Source organism: Talpa europaea, assembly GCF_964194135.1.
Source record: "Talpa europaea genome assembly, chromosome: 4".
Lineage (NCBI taxonomy): Eukaryota > Metazoa > Chordata > Mammalia > Eulipotyphla > Talpidae > Talpa > Talpa europaea.
Genome location: NC_140070.1, coordinates 136,923,544 through 136,939,621, shown reverse-complemented (window position 1 = coordinate 136,939,621; position 16,078 = coordinate 136,923,544). Strand labels below are relative to the sequence as shown.

Sequence of the window (16,078 nt, the reverse complement as noted above, 5' to 3'; positions counted from 1 at the left end):
AAAAGTGATTCCTAGGTCGTCTTAGTTATGAAAAGACTCAGCACTTTACATATAAGGAATCCAACTTCTCACTACATAATGTGGGATGATGTTGGTACTTTCACATCTGAGATGACTTCCATGCTTTCTAAACTACCTACTTAGCTCTGCTGTCTCATGAATTATATTAATAATTACTCTATGAAATTTTTTTAAAAATCTGAAAGCCATCTAAGGGGAGTTAGAAAATTATAAAATAGGGCCTTCCTTGTGGTGCAAGGGATTAAGTCTCAGCACTATAAAGCTATCTGCAGCCACTGCAGATAAGTTAGATCACTGGCCTGGGAGCTAACCCACATGGAGCAGCAGACCTCTCCTGTCTCTCTCGCTGCTTTCCTCAGCAGTATATTTCAATGGATTCACTTGTTCTGCTACCCACTCTGTCTCTGGTGGATCCTCTCACCCTCCCACACCTCTGGCCTACACCCCAGCTCTTGTATGCAATGAGTAAATCTTTAAAAAAAAAAAAAAAAAAAGAAAATTTATAAAATAATTTCAAATACAAATACAAAAAATAATAGACTTTTCTGCATTTTGACACCAGGATTCCCTATGGGTATCAGCTGAGAAGTGATTACAAGTACATACTCAACTATTTAGATTATCATATTATTGCCATGATCAGTTTGGAAAACTGTAACAAATCTAACTGCACATCAAATCCTCACCTCCTTTTTTTTTTGATTTATTTATTTATTTATGCATACAGTAACTGGGGTGTAGACCGGAGGTACAAGGGGTGAGAGGATTCATCGGAGACAGAGTGGGGAGCAGAACAGGCAGAACTACTGAAATACACTGCTGAGGGGAGCAGCGGGTAAGACAGGAGGTCTGCTGTGCCATGTGGGCTAGCTCCCGGTCAGGGAGAGAACTCATGTTGCAGTGGCTGGCAATAGCTTGTTAGCGCTGTGTCTTTAACACTTGTGCCACCAGGGAGGTCCACAAATCCTCACCTTTTAAGTCAACAATTCAAAATAAGAAAAGATGAAAAGTACTGCAAGTACATACAGGTCTTTCTAACTTTCAATAATAGCAATCATTTTGAAAACTGCATTTTACATGCATTAAAATAACCAGCGTCAAAATCACTTACACATCCAGAATAACTATTTTGCCTAGGATGCTTACTGTGCGTGTGTGTTCTCTAGAAATACCTCTTTTGTCGCAAGAGAAAATGAGAATAGTTATCTAATTACATCAGTGGAACTAGGACTTGGATCATATGTTTTGCAAACACTTTTCAATTAATTCTGGTATTTCGCTGTCATCACTGCTCTGGCCTAGTACTAAAAGGTATTGTTCATTAAGCTCTTAGTGAGTTAGTGTAATTAAATGTAATTCAAAAAGGACTGTAGGAAAAAAATAGTTACTGCACATCAAGTAACTATTAACCTTCTAATGAATAATTTAAATCTAACAAGTTTCCATGTTTACAAAATAAATGAACTGACAACAAATGAACATAAAATATATGGCGATCTATAAAAGTATACCTTTTCTGGTCCTAAAGATAACATTCAACAAAATTTATCTTATTGAAAATTGTAGATTTTAGGGAAAAAAATAGTACCCAAGTCCTTGCTTCCAATTCAATTCCCTCTAAGCCGTGCCGCATTCAGTTACCAAACTTACCCTCCAATGACACCCTTCAGATCACATTAGTCTCTTGATTGAAAGCATTTAATAGTTGCCCATTACACATTCAGAAGCTTTGTACGAATGGTCCTTTATAAACTGGCCCCTGAAGGCTTTGGTAATTCTAATTCCCACTGAAATTTGTGTAAATAAGTGGTGCTTTGGATCCTTCAAGCTTTTTAAATAAACATGACTCATTCAATTTTCATCACAACTCTTTACATAGAGCATTTCACTAAAGAAGGAAATTCAGGGTCTCCCTGGTGGCGCAGGGGTTAAAGACAGAGGGCTATCAAGCTCTCGGCCAGCCACTGCAGGAAGAGTTCCATACCCAGCAGGCCAGCGAATTCACCCACTTGGTACAGCAGACCTCTCCTGTCTTGCCCAGTGCTCCCCTCAGCAGTGTATTTCAGTAGATCTGCCTGTTCTGCTCCCCACAATTTCTCTGGTGAATCCTCTCACCACCCACACCTCTGGCCTGTACCCCAGTTCTTGTATGCATAAACAAACAAATCTTAAAAAAAAAAAAAAAAGGAAAGAATGACAGAGACAGAACTAAAATACGGTGTTTGGATACTAGACCACCACTCTTTCCATTCCAATCTGTTGGTCTCCTCATTATTCTATTAAACACCTTACCCCCATCTCTTGCCTTTGATCTCTAGCTAGTAAGTCCTCTTCTCCCATCCAATTCTTGCCAATCCTCCAAAATCTCCATTTCAAAGAAGGCTGAAGTAATTATTCTACTCTATCCACCACTCACATGAACTTCCCCAGAGCTTATAGTACGCACTATTTTTCTTGTCTCCTCATCACACACTAAAATGGGCTACTTCTTCCATTTTTAACCTGGCCCTGCATTATTATTTCTCAATCTGTAATCTAAAGTTCTGGGGAGAAAGAAATGGATTTAGGCATTAATTCTGAATTGCCTACAGGATCTAACATAGTGTTACTACATACTGGTTCTCTAGAAATTCTTTTCACATTGAAAGAGAAAAAGAGAATAGTACCTGAGGCATAAAGGATGATTTTAAGGTGCAAGGGTAGATACATAAGAATGAAGCAAACAAGTTCCGGTTAAAAAGAATAAGGAAAAGAATGAAGTCTGCAGGAGCGAAGACAGCACTAGCAAATCTGGATTGAGTACTGTAGTAGCCCAGACGCCAAAGGAAAACTTGAAAGACGAACTGTAATTGCTGCAGGCAGAAGACAGTAAGAAGTCACTTCAGTACTGTGGAAAGAGCTCCAATAAATATTTGACAACTGTAAGGTATATCCAATGAGTCATGAGGGTACTGCTGAGTACCAGCAGTAATAAAATATGAGTACCTGTATTAAGTTTTTTTCAGGCAAGTCTTCAAATAAAAATTAGAGTCTTAGTCAAATTACTCTGCAGGACCCCACAGAAAATTTAAATTTAAATCAAAGCTGGTCTGGCCGTCTCTCATATTAATCAAGCTTCCTTCCCTCTCTGATCTCCCAGCTTTCCCGCAACTGTTCAATTACATTAAAAACAAAACGGAAGCGTTTTGGAGAATTCTGTCAGCAGGTTTTAAACAGGGCTTTCAAGTTTTGCCTAAATCTGTCCAACTCCATGGGCGTTCAACAGGTTAGGTGACAGGTCCTGCTTCTCCTACTACCTACCACGTGGACAGAGCCGCAATCCCGGCCCCAACTCCGGCGATGCCCACGGCTGCACGGCGCCCACTACACCCCCTTCCCTACCCTTCCCACCAACTGCTCCACACCCACGGGGGACCTCCGTGTCCACAGGGTCGAGCCGGGCGCGGGTGCCGACCACTCACTGGCCAGCTCCCGACACCAACAGGTGGGAAGCCAATGAGCACCCGGTACCCGGCCGGGGCCGGTAACGTGCTTAGGCTGAAGGGCCTGCGAGAGGAGAACGCGGTCGGGGCAGGAAACTCGGGCTCTCGGGGCGCAGAAAGTCATGCCAGGGGTGCCTGCGAGTCAGTGGGATCGGAACTCACCCACGGCGACAGCGCCCATAACTGCATCCCCTAGTGGGCCTTTGGGCTGGGCAGCCAGCTGCGTCGTCCTCCCGGTGATGAGCAGAAAGCGACAGAGGCGAAGCGAGTGACCCCTAGAAAGCAATAACTTCCGGAACGCGGCATTCTGGGAAGTGGCTGCGTGCCCCAGGCCCGGGGATGATGACGCTCCCTAATCGGCGCCTGCGCGCGGCCGCGCCGGAAGTCCAGGAGCCGCGCCTGGGGGCGTGGCCGTCGCGGGAGTTCCACGTTCGGCGCTTCCGGCCGAGCGGATCCATGTGCTTTTAAAGCAGGGGCACCTGGGCCTCCCTGGTGGCGCAAGGGTGTAAGCTCCGCACTGTGAAGCTGTTCGCAGCCTCTGCAGCACCAGTTCGATCCCGGCACCCTAGGGAGCTACCCACATGGCGCGGCAGACCTCTCCTGGCTCGCCCGCTGCTCCCCTCAGCAGTGTATCTCAGTCCTTCTGCCTGTTCTGCTCCCCACTCTGTCTCTGGTGAGTCCTGTCACCCCCCGCATCTCTGGCCTGTGCCCCAGCTCTTGTATGCATAAATAAATATTAAATAAAATATAAGGTAGGGGCACCTGGTGGGGGTCAGAGGCCCCGAGGCTCCCGGCTACCTGGTTCAAGCGGAGCATCTGAAAGCTGAAGAAGAGGGGAACGCTACGTGTCACATCGTACCCCTAACGTCCTATCGGCTTCTCCAGTTCTGCACGCAAATTGTCTTTAACTAACCTTGCCGGGGAGGGGGGTGGTGCAAAACACATGCGGTGTATTCCTTCAAAATATGTACGTGTCCACTTGGTGCCAAGCTCCCGTGAAGTGAGTTAAGCAAACACTGACCTCGCTGCCTCGGAGTTTAATCTGCTAAAGGAGACACCATCGTGGGCACTTATAAAAGGGGCAGGTGCCAAGGGGGTGGGGGCTGGGGGATAGGCGAGCGATGTGCACAGTAGAACAACTGGTTCTAAGAGAGATTAAGCCGGTGGCATTCTAACCAGCCGAATCGGCCAGGGCAATGATGGTTTAACTGGGGGCCGCCTCTTCAGTGCTGATGCGGTGTAAAGTTCTTCCTAACAGGCTTCCTCCCCTTTCTCTAACACACAGCCTTGCCCCTGTCGTATCTTCCACTTCCCTGACCTGGACCGCTGTTCCCTTTGCTCTGGGGCTGGCATCGTACTGTAATTCGGCTCCCACCTTCAGTGTCCCTCTCTCACTGGCTCCCAGGCCGCATTATACACCCAGATCCCCTAGGCATTCCCAGGCTTAAACCCATGTGAGAAGCGCGTTATTTTCACGAACCCGTCTTTGACTCCAAAACAGTTGCCAATTTACTTCGTGGCACTGTCGGTACGTGGACCATGCCAATGGGATGGAATCAAAACCCCGGGGCCAGGGGGTCACCGCGCAGCCGGGCGCCCGAGCCGCCCGCCACGTTCCCGGGGCGCGCCGGGGCGCACGCGCATGCGCGGTCGGGAAACGCGCGCTCACGCCCCCAGGCCGCCCACGGCGCCGCTCGGGAGGCTTCGGCCGGCTAGGCCCGGGCTTCTGGGGCCCCTCCCGATGAGCACTGACTGTCCGCGCGGCCGGGACGCCCTGGGACACTGCACCGAGCGGGGCACGGCTCAAGGTGAGTCTCCCGTCCGCCGAACAGCCGCGGGGCGGGAGGTTGCCCACGCCGCGGCGGCCGGGTCCACCTTTCGCGGCTTTCGCGACGTGGAAGCCACGTTGTCCCACGCGCCGCACGCTGCTCATTGGCTAGACGCGGCTCCTGGCCCCGCCCACATCCGGGTCCCCCCTCCGCCCCTCCACGGGGCTGTCGGGGGCGACGGGCCTGCGTCCGCGCGTGCGCGTGGGGCTCGGGGTGCTGGAGCACTGGGCGGTCGGGCCCCGCGAGGCTCTGTAAATACCGGCAAAAAAATCCTCGAGGGGAAATATGAGTCCGGCCTGGAGACTCCGGTTTCATTCTCCATTCTTACAGCAATCACGGAAGTCTTGAGCCAAAGTACCTTGTCTCTTTTTTTTTCCCCCAAACCTAAATCCACGAAAATAATTGGGCAAATAAATGACTGACTTAAAAAACTTCAAGCCCATAGCTGTCCGCTCAGGGGTCACTCATTTCCTAACTTCTTTGCTATTTTCACTTTATCTTCCAGATCTCCAAACTCAAGGAGGCCTTCTTCCAATTTCACTCTCTCCCTGGGTAGCTACACAAGCATGCTTGCATTTATTTATTTTTTTAAGATTAATTATGCATACAAGAGCTGGGGTACAGGCCAGAGATTGGGGAGGGGGGTGGTGGTGAGAGGATTCACCAGAGACAGAATGGGGAGCAGAACAGGCAGACTGACTGAAATCCACTGCTGAGGGGAGCAGCGGGTGATTCAAGAGAGGTCTGCTGCGCAGTGTGTGTTGCTCCCTGGCCGGGGATTGAACTCATGTTTCAGAGGCTGCGGACTACTTCATAGTGCAGTGACAAGCATGCTTTTAAATGAATGGTGATTCCTTCCCAGATTACACCTCGAGTAAGTTTGAGCTCTCATAACTAACTGTACACCCAACTGCCTGTTGGACATAGACACTTTATAGGTATCTTTGATAGACACCAAGCTTCAGATTTCCTCCCTCTTCCCCATGTAATTAAAAGACAAATCCATCCTCCCAGTTGCTTTAAGTCTTGCAGTCATTCTTCCATATCACATCTAATTCATGGTAAATCCTGTTGTTTGTACTCTTTATGTCCAGAGGTGAACTGTTGCTCAACACCTCGACTACACACTCAAATATAAAGCACCATTATAGCCTCTGGGGATTGTAGTGCCTACATGCACTCCTCACTTTCATCCTTGTTTTCCTATACATTCTACTGTGTGTTCTATTGGACCCTGCAGACTACCCCCAGGACTGTGTGTGGCATAATCAGATGGAGAGACTTTAGAGACAAATAATAAGAGGGGTCAAAGTTCTGGAGAAAATAGACACTTAGCACCTTTGAAGAAGTTACTTGATGATGACTATTTACTGAGTTGTAGCCAGCTTTAAAGAAAAGACTGCCGGGGCTGAGGAAAAAGGGCTGCCCATAGAAGCTGTGGTCTTCAGGGGTTACAGCCATTGTTGGATTTGCCAAAGCCAGGAAGGAATCCTGTGGCTTTTTTTCTCTCCCGTCCTCCCACTTCCTGCTAAGCATTAATTGAACCCAAGACAAGAAAGGCACAAGAATGGGGTGTCATAGGCAGTGAGATCAGCTGTGCAGAGTCCAAGGTTGGGAAAAGGAAGAACAGGAATGTGGATAAATGGGTGTAAGAGGTATACAGAAAGTAACTGGTACAAGAGAAAAAAGTCCAAATAATGAACCACTGAATTAAGCCTTGGCATTCGGGCTGGGAAGAAGGGATAGGCTCAGGGCTATACTATTTTTCTGTTGCTTTCCTGCCTCACAGACCTTTTTCTTTTCTCCCCTCTATACCTCCTCCTCCACTTGTCTAAGCCTTACCTTTCCTTCAAGTCATAACTCAGACCGTACCGCCTTCCTCAAATATTTACTGATACGCTATTTCACTGATTTTAATCCCTATGATAATATTTAAGCTGGCTGTTTAACACTAGCCTTTTAATTTTTTTTGGACTTATTTACTTATGCATACAAGAACTGGGGTACAGGCCAGAGGTGTGGGGTGGTTAGATGATTCACCAGAGACTGAGAAGGGAACAGAACAGGCAGATAGACTGAAATACATTGCTGAGGGGAGCAGCAGGCAAGACAAGAGAGGTCTGCTGCACCATGTGGGTATCTCTCTGGCCAGCTGGGAATCAAATTGGTGCTGCAATGGCTGTGGACAGCTTCATAGTGCACCACCACGGAGGCCCGACACTTACCCTTTTTATCTTTATTGTTCTATATCTTATTAGATATACTTCCGATCTTCAAACTAAATAGAAGTTCCCAGGGAAGAATGAAGGATGAAACTCTACATATAGTAGCTACTCAATAAAACTTTACCAAAGAAGAGAAAGAATTCCATGAAGACTCCATTAACATAAATAATGGTGTTTGATTATACAAATTCTCTTTGAGAAGGTAAGCCATGTTTTTTTTTGTTGCAGTTATGAGATTGAACTTTTTCTTCCCAGAAATGTAACTCTAGCTTGTTTCTGCTGTATTTAAAAGTACTATCATAATGAAAAAAATATCAAATATGGATAAAGAGGAATTTCTCTTTAGTTTTCTATATTATATTTGATAGTTGAGATAAAATTGTAAAATGTTATATGTTCTAAATGTATATGCAAGAAGTTCTTTGGATCATTTTATTATAAATGGGAGAAGATAAAGTCACATAAAATGATATGAGGTTTCTGTACTTCACTCATAGTAGACTATGATGTTTATGTGTTGTGTGTGTATCTGTATTAGAGTAAGCACTAAAAAAAGCTATAGAAAAACACCTGCAAAGACATCATAAATAAAACAAAATGCAGTTACACAATATTTCAAACCATAAAAAGGCAGGGAAAATAAAGAAGTGAAAAAACAGAAAATAAAATGATTGGCTAAAGCCCTAACATATCAATACGTTCATTAAAATGTAAATATCTAAATAAAATTAAAAGACAGAAATTCACCTGTACACACACCCAAAAAGAATTACCTGGTCCAAAGTGTGAATAATATTGAGATTAATAATCCTGAACTAGAGTCTAGTTAAAGACTAGACTTTCAATAAATGCATGTTTTCTACTCCTTGCCAAGGTACCTAGAAATAAAAATTCTGTAGCTCCTCTCCCTGTGTGACCAAGCAGTTAATAGAGGGAAGAAAGCTAAAATAAAAGTTAGTTATAACTCATTCACAGCCTGCCATCTTTCAAGATTTTTTTTTAAAGATTTATTTATTTATACAAGAACTGGGGTGTAGGCCAGAGATGCGGGAGGGTGAGAGAATTCACCAGAGACAGAGTGGGGAGCAGAGCAGGCAGATGACTGAGAACACTGCTGAGGGGAGCAGCGGGTGAGACAGGATAGGTCTGCTGCACCATGTGGTTATCTCCCCGGCCAGCTGAGAATTGAACCCGCGCCGCAGTGGCTTCGGACAGCTTCACAGTGCTGCGCTCAACCCACTGCACCACCGGGGAGGCCCAACTTTCAAAATTTTTTTAAACAGACTTTCTCTGTATTTCCTCTCCCTTTATCTTTCTTTCCGTTTCTTTCATTTTAATAGTAGTCACAGAAAAAGGAAAATAAGCACATATGCCCAACCTCCATGTTTTATCAGGAGACCCCTACTTTTTCTTGCAAATAAAATTAAAAATGAATTTATTAAATTTTAAGTTTTTAAAAATCCTATCTAGATAAGCATCTCTGTATCCTTTATAGCCTTGTAGTAGGGAAAGCTTTTCTTTTCTTTTTCTTTTTTTAAAAAGATTTTATTTATTTATGCATACAAGAACTAGGGTACAGGCCAGAGGTATGGGGGGGGTGAGAGAATTTACCAGAGACAGAGTGGGGAGCAGAACAGGCAGATCTACTGAAATACAATGCTGAGGGGAGCAGCGGGCGAGTCAGGAGAGGTCTGCTGCGCCATGTGGTAACTCCCTGGCTGGGGATCGAACTCGTGCTTCAGTGGCTGCAGATTGCTTCATAGATAGCATCTTAACCCCTTGCGCCACCAGTGAGACCCAGTAGAGAAGGCTTTTCTAACAAACATTCAAAATCAGAAGCTGTAACAGAAAAAGCTGATGAGTTTGATATATAAAAATAAAAACTCATAAAAGGTACACACAGACACAGAACACCACAAAAAGACCATGTGTTAAGATTTCTATTTAGGGGCCTCCCTGGTGGTGCAGGCGGTTGAGCACAGTGCTGTGAAGCTGTCCACAGCCTCTGCAGTGCTGCTTTTATCCCCGCGGGCCTTGGAGCAACCCACACGGGGAGCAGACCTCTCCTGTGTCGCCCCCTGCTCCCATCAGCAGTGTATTTCAGTAGATCCACCGGTTCCGCTCCCCACTCTGTCTCTGGTGAATCCTCTCACCCTCCCGTGCATCTGGCCTGTACCCTGGTTCTTTTTAAGGGGGACTATAAAAATTTTATACTTACATATGGCAACTTTCTAGAAGGCAAATTGACAATATCTACCAAATTTAAATTGTTGAACTGTTGATCCAATAAGCCATCTCTACAAACTTATCCTTGAATATAAAATATTCACAGTTCACCGAACTGTATTTATAAAAAGAAATTTATTATAGAATTATTCATAATAGCAAAAATGTGGAAGCAATCCAAGTGCCTACCAATAGGTAAAGAATACAGTAAATTAGGACATATATACATGATTCATTATCACAATCAACCACTAGAAAGAATGAGTTAGACACTATGCTGACAGTGAATACATCTCCCAAATATATTTGGGAGGAAGGGGATAAGAAGTAAGGGGAAAACATATTATGTGATCCTCTATTGATACATTTAAATTATGTATCTCACTCTCTCTATATATTTACTAATACCCAATTATATTTTCCACATATGTATGTATATCATGCTTAGATGTTTTCTGACTTTTATATTTACACGCTATACCATCTTGTATTTTCACATATGTGTATGTATAATGCTTAACGTGTTTTCTATTTCTGAAACACCAAGAACTCTGCCTTGGTGTGGGGAGTTAGGTAGGTAAAGGAAGAAATCACCAGCAGCAAACAATAACTTCATTTTTTTAACCTTCCTTTAACATTTTAATTGTGTTCTTGGATGTTTGTTTTTTAAATGATACTATGGATTGCTTGAGCTATGGAATAATTTAGTCTCTATTTTCACATATACTGCTTTTTAAAACTAATAAAAATCAAGTTTAAGGGGGAAAAAAAATCACCCATTCACATAGCTAATTTTCTTATTCTGTTCATTCTAGGTTTCCAAGGTCTGATCATAGCCTGTCTCCTGGTCATATCATAGATAGGGCTTTTGACTGCCTAATATGCTCAATGAAATTGCTCATTGTGGTGGCTCAAGATGCCAGATCAATGCTCTAGATACAGAGGAATTTGGTACCTGGTTAATACTAGAGTTTTCTGACTCTCACGGAGTCTCACCCCCTATTTTGGGTCCTTAACATATAACATCTGTGAGTGGAATAATGCAGATGGTTTGATTAAACTTCACATTGTATGAAGAAATCAAATAGATTTTCAGTAAATACTCATGTTGACCAATTGATTTCTCCCAAGATTGTGTGTGCAAATTTCCTCTCATTCTTACCTCCTTAGGCACTTGCAGCTAACCAAAATGAGTGACATTGAACAGGCAGAAGCCCAGCTGTCTGAGTTAGACCTGTTGGCCAGTATGTTCCCAGGTGAGAATGAGCTCATAGTGAATGACCAGCTGGCTTTAGCAGAACTAAAAGATTGTATTGAAAAGAGAACAACAGAAGGACGATCTTCAAAAGTTTACTTTACTATCAATGTGAACCCGGATGTATCTGAGGAAGCAATGGTAATTCAATTTTGCTTTTGGAAGAATTGAAACATGTCAAGACTTAACACTGAGGGCCTTTTATTTTTTCTTGTTTTAATCAGAGGATGTTTTCTCTGGCCTGTATTCTTCCCTTTAAATACCCTGCGGTTCTTCCTGAAATTACTGTCAGGTATGTGACAGGAACTGGCCAACTTCTTAGGCCAAAATTAATCTGAGAATAAAATAGTTTCTTAAGTTTGTTTTTTCTGTTCCAAAAAAATTGATTTATTGTTTTATCTTATGTCTTTTCCATCAGATCAGTATTATTAAGTAGATCCCAGCAGACTCAGTTAAACACAGATCTGACCGCATACCTGCAAAAGAATTGTCTTGGAGATGTCTGTATATTGAATGCCACAGAGTGGGTGAGAGAACACGCCAGTGACTACGTCAGCAGAAATGCCACACCTGCTGCTGGAAGTGCAGTACAGTCAGAAGATCTCATTCTCACAAGACTCTGGATCTATAGCCATCACATCTACAACAAGTGCAAAAGAAAGAATATTCTAGAGTGGTCAAAGGAGCTTTCCCTGTCTGGGTTTAGCATGCCTGGGAAACCTGGTGTTGTTTGTGTAGAAGGCCCACAAAGTGCCTGTGAAGAATTCTGGTCAAGGTTTGCTTTCACATATTTTATATGCTATGCCAATAATTTTAGTCCTAAATAAGATGCAAGAGATATAGAAATTAGTATCTCCTGTTGTATTTTATGAGGATTGTCTCAAGTCAGTAGGTAAAACTGGACTCAGATACCATCAACATCGCTCATAGATGTTCTGCAAATAAATATTGAGTGGAGCCCCTGTCTGACATGCTGTAATGATCCTTCCATTTCCACTGATCTGATTCTTCCTTCATCTTAGAGATTCTCTAGCCGTGTTTACACCAAGATACAAGGGGATTTCTCATTTCTTTACTGTTACCCTTGATGAGTTTCTGAGAGGTCACTATTGGATTTTCAAGATTCAACAATTTACACATTTCTAAAATGCTCATAGAAGGGCGTGATAATGGCAGTAAATTAGTTTAGGATGAGATTATAACCAGAATCATATTTGATTAAAATCCCTGTGAGAAAAAAATATTACTTTTAGGAAAGGGCGTTGATAAATCTGCTTCATAACTCTACTTTCAGTGCTCTTGACTCTACAATACAGTTTCAAAACTTCTTGAAACTTTTTTTCAGACTCAGGAAACTGAACTGGAAGAGGATTTTAATTCGGCATCGAGAAGACATTCCTTTGGATGGGACAGATGATGAAATAGAAAGTCGAAGAAAATTTTCAAATTTTGAAGAAAAAGTGTTCAGTGTTAATGGAGCCAGAGGAAACCACATGGACTTTGGTCAGCTGTATCAATTTTTAAATGCCAACGGATGTGGGGATGTTTTTCAGATGTTTTTTGGTGTGGAAGGACAATGACTGAGCAGAGTAGTGACAAGCATTTTTTTCTGTTGGCCTTTCAACTTTTTTCTCACTTTCTTGAAAGATTCACTAGTTTTACTTTTGTCCCATCGTAGACTGTAAATCAGTATCTTTGCAAGAATTGTATCTTCAAGAAAAGCATGTTAAAAATGTCGTCGTTGAAAGCAGAACTGAGTTTTAAATTATAATCCTAAAATTGTAAGTAGACATTTCTTGACATAACAACTACCCATTTTGAAAGAAAAAATTGATTATAGTTGAGGAAGATAATGGTTGTCCAACTTCCCAATTCTCTTCCCCCCTTATCTACCTTCAGTAAAGATCTTGGAAAAGCTAAGTGCACACTCTCCCTGCCTCTCTTGCAACTTGGGTGGCCACAGGACATGCCTTTGGCTGAGGGAATTCTGGGTAAAAGTTTGCTTTCCTGATTAAAATGATAGCTGCAGTTTGGGCACTGTTTCCCTCTTTCAGTTACAAACACCAAAGTGCCAGCTGGAGTAGGCCTTCAACCACAAGGGCAGGAGGGACCAAGAAAACCACAGAAGTGCCAGTTTCCATGTTGCTGAACTGTTCATCCAACACCAGCCCAAGCCTATTTCTAGACAGCTTATTATGAAATCAACTCCATGTTATTTAGATTTCTGTGCCTGTTGCTAGCAACTGAAAACTAATATACTAAATAGTTTTTTTCTCAAAGCTTCTGTTTTACGTCTACCCCAGCCATTTGTTACACAAAGAGGTGAAGGTTTTCTGAAAATTTGCAGTTCATCTCTATTTTTGTATACTTATGCTCTGTTCCTGCTTCTGGGCTCACCTCACAGAAGGCTGAAGTCTGAGCACAGCTCAAACTTTTTAACAGATCTTAACAGATCATCAGATCAATAATTTAGCAATCAGGTTGATACCATGTGTTTGGATAGTCCTTGAAGAGTCAGACTTGGTTATGGGAATGAGATGCAGGGAGACACAATGAAATGTTTACTTAGAACCACGTGAAGGCAATCTGTGGGTTCGTCACTAAGGATGGTATTTATTAGGTAATAGCATGTAGAAATCAGAAGTAGAACGACCAAGGAAATGTGGATTGATCTTAACTATAAAGGTAGCTAAGCACAGGTAAGAATGAGGATGGTATTTATAGCAGTGTCTTCGATGTGAATTTTAGATACTTCCTCAGATTCCATCTCTGCTGCCCACCTCATCACCTTGTCAGTACCCTAGAAATGCCAATCCTTCCTCCATATGGATCCGCTGTTCATCTAGAGATTATTGTTACTCCTACTCCTTACAGCAGCTACTATATAGGAAAGGAAAGAAAGAAGACATTGGGGAATCAGAACTTAGAAGTTTGGGGGAAGGTCCTATAAAGCTGGGTGTCAGTTCAGGACATGCCTGGCTATTGCTGATCTTGTGGAGGTCAAAGAAGGCACACCCTGGTGTTGGGGTCCAGACTTCTGAAGAGGGAGTACCATGGATAAAGAGCTCAGAGGAGGGGCTCGTAGAGCTGAGACTATGAGTAGGGTCTTGCCCGGCTGCTACTCCTTTCCTTGAGGAGTGCTAAAAGGTTGATTCTGTGATTGCTGGAAAAAAGATGGAAGTCTGAAACCAACTGCTTCCTAAACCAATTGCTGTTGCTGAGACAAAGCTCCTCTGATGGGATGACACCAACGTGAGGCAAGTCCCTTCTTCCTCTCACCTCTCAGTCTCCCAGTCCCCTCATGTTGATGCAAATCTAAGATGATGTCAGTGCCTCAGTTTCATGGAGTTGAGATAAAAGAGTGACCATGAAAGTAGTAACAAGAAACGTGCTTATTTTTTCTAGTGTAATTCTGAGAAACAAACCACTAAGTTACAAGATTTGTGCCCTTCAATCTTGATTACCTTATCACCCTCTTCTAAAAACTGCATGTAACACTGCCTATATGGAAAAAGGGAAGATTTAGCCAGCATGTCCTCAAATTTTAATAAAATCTAGGAAATCTTTTTTTAAAGATTTAGTTATGCATACAAGAACTGGGGTACAGGCCAGAGATATGGGGGGGGGGCTGTGAGAGGATTCACCAGAGACAGATTGGGGAGTAGAACAGGCAGACTGAGTGAAATGCACTGCTAAGGGGGGCAGCAGGTGCGACAGGAGAGGTCTGTCGCGCCAAGTGGGTAGCTCCCTGGCCGGCCGGGGATCGAACCCGCGCCGCAGACGCTTCAGATCGCTTCATAGTGAGGTGCTCAACCCCTTGTGCCACGAGGGGAGGCCCTGGTGATTGCATTTTATATGGTTTAACACTTTCCTACCTTCCCTCGGCCACCAGCATGTCATTCTATCTCCATTGGTGTGTGAAACACCCCCCCCACCCCCGCCAAAAGCGCTGTCCAATTTCCTACCCGCTACGCTGGGAACAAATCTCCCTCCAGGAAACCGCCACAGACGGTACTTGGCCACGAGGGACGGGAAAACGTCACTCAGACAGGCGTCATTCTTACTGTGACGTCGCGGGCCGCGGTTGGCTCAAGGCCGCGCGGGAGGCGGGAGCGGAAGTTGGGTCACTGGAGGGCGGGGCGGGAAGCGGAAGGGGCGGGCTGGGGCCGCGATCCAATGTGCTCGCTTCCGGCGCCAGAGGCCGGAAGTTGTGGCCCGGCCGTGTCAGCCCGGGCTGCGTGCCGGAGTGCGGCTGAGACAGCGACCATGGGCGGGAAGAACAAGCAGAGAACCAAGGGGAACCTGCGGGTGAGTGTGGGGTGCCCCGGGTGAACGGGGGGTGCGCCCCTCGCAGAGGCTGGCTTCACCCCTGGCGCGCTCGGAGCGTGGCAGCTGGGGGGTGTGTGTCTGCGGGCGAGTGTGACCCCTCAGTTGCTGCTGCGCCCCGGGGCTGCCGGGGTGGTCTCTGCGCACACGGGGGGCTGCGGCAGAAAGGATGCTCCGTGCCAGGGTTGTCCCCGCGAGCATGCACCCCGTGGTCCTCGGTGTCAGCTTCACCTGGAAGGTTTTGTGGCCCGGGTGGCGAGGGTGGCGGTGGGAACCACGGAGTGGACTGGGGTGGAGTGAAAGTGAACCTGGTGTCCCCAGTATCGCGCGTCGAGCCATTCCTTTGCTCAAGGACCTGCTGTGGCTCCCCACAACTCTCAGAGGAAAGAATAAATCCCCTACAGTGGTGTATGTGGTTTGTGATCAGCCCCTGCCCCATTTCATCTCAGGCCCCATCCTCACATTTTCCTTCCAGTCACACTGACCTCAGCAGCCCTTCACCTCGCTGGGCAGGCTCTTCACTGCTGTTTTGTTAGGTGGCTCCAAATTTTGTCTAGAGCACAGTGAGGTCGCCCATGATCGCCCTGTTTAAATTGTAGACCTTTCCTGCTGTCTTTTTTTCCTTTCCTGCTTTATTTACTGCACATCTAACGTGCTGTGTTAACAGTAGTAATACTTAAAAGACAGTACTTTATTGTTCCTTGCATTATTTAC

General features: G+C 44.7%; 2 protein-coding genes across 3 annotated transcripts in view; both read left to right on the top strand.

Moving 5' to 3' along the window:
• Nucleotides 1-10,972: 10,972 nt before the first annotated feature.
• Nucleotides 10,973-12,618, top strand: RWDD2B (RWD domain containing 2B; the record flags this gene model as incomplete). Its single annotated transcript, XM_084231508.1, has 4 exons — nucleotides 10,973-11,179; nucleotides 11,263-11,330; nucleotides 11,457-11,813; nucleotides 12,384-12,618. The coding sequence occupies 4 exons, from the start codon at nucleotides 10,973-10,975 to the stop codon at nucleotides 12,616-12,618; spliced, it is 867 nt and encodes a 288-aa protein (XP_084087634.1).
• Nucleotides 12,619-15,289: 2,671 nt separating this feature from the next.
• LTN1 (listerin E3 ubiquitin protein ligase 1) overlaps nucleotides 15,290-16,078 on the top strand; it is a gene marked incomplete at both ends in the record, with an annotated part of 44,294 nt that continues 43,505 nt past the window's right edge. Inside the window, one exon of one of the 2 annotated variants that reach the window (XM_084231431.1) lies at nucleotides 15,290-15,346. In XM_084231431.1, coding sequence (XP_084087557.1) covers nucleotides 15,305-15,346 — 42 coding nt within the window. The remainder of the gene's footprint in view (nucleotides 15,347-16,078) is intronic. The other variant, XM_084231432.1, reaches the window with a different exon arrangement.